Genomic DNA, 6,908 nt, shown 5'->3' on the forward strand with positions numbered 1-6,908 from the left:
GAATTACTAAAGGAGCAGATGGAGGTCAGAGGTCAGCCAAAGTCAATTCTGCTCTCTGGCACGAGTGAGAGCACATATTACCCGATGATTCAATGGCCTCTTCCCCAGCAGCAGACGTCATGAAGGAGGGGCTGACGGGACGAGACTCCTGCAGTCACACGCTGAGATCCTCTCAAAACAGGAGACCGGTTGTATTTCAGTGTCAGAGAGGTTAAATACAGAGGATATTATTATTACAAATCGCTATGCGTACTGTAATTAAGAGACAAAGTTCAACGAGAGGGTCATTATCACAAACAATCCCTGACAGGACGAGCAGCAAAGCGAAGGATGACCAGCTGACTCCACGTCATCACACATCTATGTATTTAATGCAAGAAGAAAGCGCACAGAGTGATGAAAGGAAATCTGATTAATAAGCCTGAAATGTGATTCTGACGGGCCAGTCATGGTCAGGTGTTTGTGTGTAATGATGCTAGTTTCATTGGTAAATGTCTGAATTTTTCATTTTAGACACTGAATATTGAGGAGAACAACTCAGCTCAAATATCTATTTAATGTCCATGTATGTATTGCTTTGGGAAGAAGCCATGTAATCCACAAATGTTTGACCAAATTCATATATTTTCAAAGAACTGGAAACCTATTCAAAGCCAGCGCCGCATGGACAGACTTATCACAGGACAGAGCAGAGTCAAACTCAAAGCTTGGTTTGGTGGTTTATTGCTGAGGGAGTTTCTCAGGTGTCGCCCCCTGCAGGCGGCTGTGAAACACAAACGGACGGGAATGAGACAAATCCAGCGGCAGGCTTAAGTGCCTCCAGAGGAGTTGCTTTCATTAGCTGAAGAACATTTCTGATGCGGTCCACGGATGCACGGGCTGCATCTCTCCCCCTAAACGCTTCTGCTTTGGGAAGAAGCCATGTAATCCACAAATGTTTGACCAAATTCATATATTTTCAAAGAACTGGAAACCTATTCAAAGCCAGTGCCGCATGGACAGACTTATCACAGGACAGAGCAGAGTCAAACTCAAAGCTTGGTTTGGTGGTTTATTGCTGAGGGAGTTTCTCAGGTGTCGCCCCCTGCAGGCGGCTGTGAAACACAAACGGACGGGAATGAGACAAATCCAGCGGCAGGCTTAAGTGCCTCCAGAGGAGTTGCTTTCATTAGCTGAAGAACATTTCTGATGCGGTCCACGGATGCACGGGCTGCATCTCTCCCCCTAAACGCTTCGAGCTACTTCACATTAAGGCCTCGTTTGGATTCGGTGAAATATACCCTCGTCGCCTTTATTCGTTTTTAATTGAGTCAGGGAGGAGGTTTTCCCCACCCACTGCTTCTCTGTGCAAAAACACTCCTGTTTTTTTAAAGACGGCATTAACCTGACCTTGTAAAGGCCTTTGAACACCTGCTGAGGAACAAATGAGATGCAGATACAGGCCACCTGAGACTCTTTACACGCATCCTCCTCGAAGCATCTGGAGGCTGATCTTCACGAGTGTCCCGTCCTGAATGAGCGCTCGAGAGCGTCAGACTCATGAGCCCCTGCGCATGGTTCCAGCTGTGAGAAACACAGGAGAAACGCCACTCCAACGATTCCCATGTGCGGATAACATGAAAAAGCTGCGGACGGTCGCCACAAAGCAGGAGATGGAGCTAAGGAGCGAGAATGGAGAACGACGATCAGCCAGATGAAGCTAACCGAAGACCCACAGAGGCCAGGAGGAGGACGAGATCAGAAACCCAGCGCTGACTGGAGAACAGGACTCTCGGGACGTGAACACGCATGCAGCCGGCCGGACCAGCACGGATCTCTAATGCTGCCGGGTGTTCAGAGACCAGGTGTGAGAGATCGGTCTAAACCAGACTCCTGTGAGAAAGCGATGCGTGTGTGTGCAGTAAATAACTTCTTGCTGTGACAAACGGAAAGGGAATGCAAACCGCAGTGTCTGAGTCCTTACTCAACCCCTGAAAAGCGGTTTCTGTCGAACTGTGCGTCTGAAACGTCTCTGAGGACAGAGTCACTGCAGTCGAACGATCTGAACGCCTGCGGCTGGGTTTGATACTCTGAAGATTATAACAGAAACAAAACACGCCTTCGTTGTTTCTACAACACTGCAGCATTCAAGCCTTTCCTTCATACGCGACTGCATGTGTGACCTGTGCTCGGACCGGAGACCAGAGACCAAACACATGATGACCACTAGATCTATAGTGAAGGATGACGCCAATCAATCTGTTTCACTGAATCACGTCATTAAGGTGCTGCACGTCTGTTGACTCCCTCAGGCTGCTCATTTCCAGGCATGCAAATACAGCTCATGTCTACATGAGGAGGAAAGACCAAAATCCCATCTTACAAATGTAAGTGTCATAATCGAATTTCTATAATACAGGAATTAAAAAAACAAAAACAATCTGAGAACAACAGGATCATAAACTGTTAATAAACTGCTCAAAACAAGCTCAGGACGCTCCATCTGACGCACATGCCCATATTCTGCAGTGACTTTAATCTAACACTGCGGCTGTAGGAGTTATTAAAGAGTGATAATGATTTAGGATGTGCTGGAGGCCAGACAGTTTAGTCCTTCAACAACTCTAACATCTGAACCAGTGGAGGACAGACCCTGCATGTGTGTAAACGTTTCACTGCATCCCATCAAGCATCATAATGAGAGAGAAAATAAATCCCTCTAGTCCTTCACATATATAAGGCTGCAGATTTCTGCCTCTAATGGCTCCACTATGTATGAATGTAAGTGGACCAGAAGAGATCAAACTGCCGTCTACGAAATGCATTTGCACTTCATTAGAGCTCACGCGGGGCAGGCTGGGGTTCAGCGGAGGGGGACGCGCTTTAATTGCCAGTCCAATTAGGAGGTTTTATCATGGCTTTCAGAGCATGTTTCAAACTTCACACGGCCAGACCACTGTGTGTAATTAAAGACATTCTCAGGGCCTTAAACGAACTGCAGTCAAATAAAGAAGACGCATGCAACGCATTAACACAGAGCTGCAGTTAGTTAAACGCACAATCAGAGGAGAACTGCAACTTCAGCATATAGTCACATTTTAAATAAGTTAATTATGAAAGGGGGCTAAAATGTCATTTTAGTATGAGGCAGATGCTCAGCGAAAGAAAATGGTAGCACATTATTTTATTTTGAACTCTTATTTCGCTTCTTTCATTGTTTTTTCAGCATTTATTCATGGGATACTGTTATGGAAGAAAAATATTGACAAATGTCTTTGAAACAAAAAAGCATGTTAAATTGCACTAACTGAAAAAAATAATGCATTGTATTAACAGTGTTTGCATTTTAATGCCTTGTATTTTCAGGGGCTGACATTTAACATAGTTGTTTATTTAAGCTGTGAATATTTCAATTCAAAACAATTCACACACATTTTCATAATTAAAAATGCAGTAATTCATATCCACTTTCCAGAATTCACTTCCGAAATATTCAATCTGTTTAAGAATACGATGTATAATATTCGACAGGCAATTTTCGATCCATATTATTTCACTTTACAAATTCGCTTCCACAAATTCAGAGGTTTAAATTCAGGATTGCACATCCGGGATCTGCAGGAATAGCAGTAGAGCAGCGATGCATGATCTCCAGCGGCTGTCAGTCGCTCACCAGCAGGTGATGAAGACAAAAGTCATTCATTCACAAAAACTGATCTGCAGAAATGGAGCGAGCGCTAAGTAGAAGTTATGCGGAAAAAATTATTGTGTCAGACCCGTTTAATTCAACATCATCGCTGTTACTCGTTTCTCAGCCTATATGTGTGTATGCAGCTTTCTCTAACGTTACTGAAAAAGAGATTATAATGCTGTTTTACCCGACGCTGATGTACAGAACTAACATTACATCTGAGGAAGACATATATTGCTTTCGGTTGCTTAGTTTCCTTTACTTTGTATCATGGCTTGTGTGACGCTGTGCTGTAATACTGCGGTTCCCCTCATACGTCACACTCCAGGATTCCCCAACGACGCGTAACGCGCCTCAATTAACCAATACAGTGCAACCCTCTACATTGCAAATGCAAGCCCTGAAAATACAATGCATTATTTTTTCAGTTAGTGCAATTCAACATGCTTTTTTGTTTCAAAGACATTTGTCATTATTTTTCTTCCATATACCGTTTAATAAATCAGGGGAACCAAATAAAGGCTGCAATGTTTGCATTTTCTCACATTGTATGAGTGGAATAAAAGCAAAAAGCCAAGCGATTACTCATTAACACATGTTACTGTCAGATGTGAAGGAGGCCACAGACGCACATGTGATTTGACAGGACCGATAAACCGCTCACAGCAGCTGATGACTGCACTACAATGATCACACTTGGCTTTGGACAAAAGATGTTAATGGAAATAAAATCACTTGCTCAAACAGGAGCTTGATTAATGCGCAAACACACCAATGAAGAGACTGAGTATGTCATCCTTCTATATCAAGGTTGCTCGAAATACCATCAAAGCAGCTCATGCTCAGCCACAGACGTCACACTCTCCTCTGGCTCAGCCATCCCTGACCATCATGCCGAATGACTCGAGTCTCACATAAAAACACTGCAGTTCTTCATGCCCTGGAGGAACCACTGACTGTTTGACTAAACGCACAGCCCAGAGCTCGTCTCCAAACCTCCTCTCTGGCTTCAGAAACCCACATGCAGCTCTGAGGAGCGACAGAAGACAGACACACAGTGATCTTACCATGGTAAAGTGAACATAAAACAAAACTGTCCAAGTTCACTTCAGTACACGTTGCTGGTCTTATTGTGAACGATTCATCAGTGCATGCTACTCCAACAGAACCGATAAACCGCTCACAGCAGCTGATGACTGCACTACAATGATCACACTTGGCTTTGGACAAAAGATGTTAATGGAAATAAAATCACTTGCTCAAACAGGAGCTTGATTAATGCGCAAACACACCAATGAAGAGACTGAGTATGTCATCCTTCTATATCAAGGTTGCTCGAAATACCATCAAAGCAGCTCATGCTCAGCCACAGACGTCACACTCTCCTCTGGCTCAGCCATCCCTGACCATCATGCCGAATGACTCGAGTCTCACATAAAAACACTGCAGTTCTTCATGCCCTGGAGGAACCACTGACCGTTTGACTAAACGCACAGCCCAGAGCTCGTCTCCAAACCTCCTCTCTGGCTTCAGAAACCCACATGCAGCTCTGAGGAGCGACAGAAGACAGACACACAGTGATCTTACCATGGTAAAGTGAACATAAAACAAAACTGTCCAAGTTCACTTCAGTACACGTTGCTGGTCTTATTGTGAACGATTCATCAGTGCATGCTACTCCAAAGAAAAGAAAATGTTTGTCACTGATCAGAACGTTCTCCTTCAGAAACAGCTTTTCTTTCTGTCTGATGTCATTACTGCAAACCTGATCACTGTTTCTATGAGGAAGACCAAGTTTCACTCAGAAATATGTCTAGATCTAGAAGAGAGCTGCTTAACCTGTGGTAAGAATCACTGCAACCCTTTAATAAAACAGCAGAAACGAGATAAGCCTTCAGGTATTTTACATTATATTAATTATAATAAACCACAACAGACATCAATTTTTTCATGTAATTAATTACTCTAACTGTAGCTATTTACGGTTGCCAAGCAACTTGTATTAATACAGGATTGAACTGATGTGTGTCACAGGTGTGTGTGTGTGTGTGTGAGAGAGAGAGAGAGAGAGAGAGAGAGAGAGAGAGAGAGAGTGTTATGTGTGTGTGTTACACATAGGCTTTGTTCTGTGGCAAGAGCTCTGGACAGCGAGGTCACCAGGACCTCTAGATGTCTACTGAAATATGAGCTATGCTCTTTACTGCATCTGTGATTAAACAAAACTAAATAATATATCTGAATTTGTTTGTCTGTATGCATCTGTGTATGTATGTGTCTTTGTTTTTAGAAAAGGAAAGCTCATGGGAAAACTCTGATTAAAAAAGAAAAAAGAAAATACATTTTAAAATCGTTTTACACAGGCTGAATACTTCTAACAGTAGAGAGACAGACAGATGTGTGTCACTCACCCGCTCACCAAAGCCGCCTCTGATTCCAGTAGGACCAGGCAGACCTGGATCACCTAAAGCTCCTTTAATACCCTGCATGGAAACACAAAATGAATACATTTCATAAACCATGGATCAGATGACACACAACTACTGCTCCCAAGCGCTCAGCCCTCAGAGCAACGGTCATGACTTTTGCCAAATAATAAATTACATTTACTCTCACCAAACCCTATCCTTCAGAACACATGGAACATGAGGCATGTTTCAGAGAGAGAGGGAGAGAGAGAGGGAGAGAGAGAGAGGGAGAGAGTTTACTATGTGAACATAAGAGACACTATAGCTGCCGAAGGGAAATTAAGTGTTATTAATTTATTAATTAATTTGTTCTTCCCTCCTCCATATAATGCCTCCAAGCATTCTTGGTGATTTTCTTTAGGATTTTCTGAAGCTCAAAGGTCATAAATATGCAGAAGGCCTCTTCTTCTGATGATTGCTCCTGAAGGAACGAGCTTGAGCATGATGGATGGAGGTCCATGATTCCTGCTGCTCAATGTTAAGGAGATAAAACACTCCTCCAAACTGACGGTTGTTTGTTAGTGTGCTAATCTGGGCCTGTACTGACAGGTGCACATAGAGCTCAGCTCCATCATTATGTGGAAAATATACTCGCAGCCTCAACAGAAATCTTTGCACAAACACCTGTGACGATTAAACACGACACTCGCTTCACAACCAAATGAGACAGAGAAATAAAGTAACATTACAATTCATCAGCTACAATATGCACTTAAGGCCAAATTACTTCCAGAACAATCCATCTCACACTATTTGGACCAGGATGGATGTCG

General features: G+C 43.2%; 1 protein-coding gene across 1 annotated transcript in view; it reads right to left on the reverse strand.

The window, feature by feature from the left end:
• Positions 1–6,247, reverse strand: part of LOC107573107 (threonylcarbamoyladenosine tRNA methylthiotransferase-like) — a 112,116-nt gene extending 105,869 nt beyond the window's left edge. Inside the window, exons 1-2 of the mRNA XM_016259548.1 lie at positions 6,212–6,247; positions 6,079–6,150 (exon numbers count right to left, since the gene is read on the reverse strand). Coding sequence (XP_016115034.1) covers positions 6,079–6,150; positions 6,212–6,247 — 108 coding nt within the window. The remainder of the gene's footprint in view (positions 1–6,078; positions 6,151–6,211) is intronic.
• Between the last annotated feature and the right edge of the window lie 661 nt (positions 6,248–6,908).

This window comes from Sinocyclocheilus grahami, unplaced genomic scaffold (assembly GCF_001515645.1).
Source record: "Sinocyclocheilus grahami isolate Dianchi unplaced genomic scaffold, SAMN03320097.WGS_v1.1 scaffold1869.1, whole genome shotgun sequence".
Taxonomy (NCBI): Eukaryota; Metazoa; Chordata; class Actinopteri; order Cypriniformes; family Cyprinidae; genus Sinocyclocheilus; species Sinocyclocheilus grahami.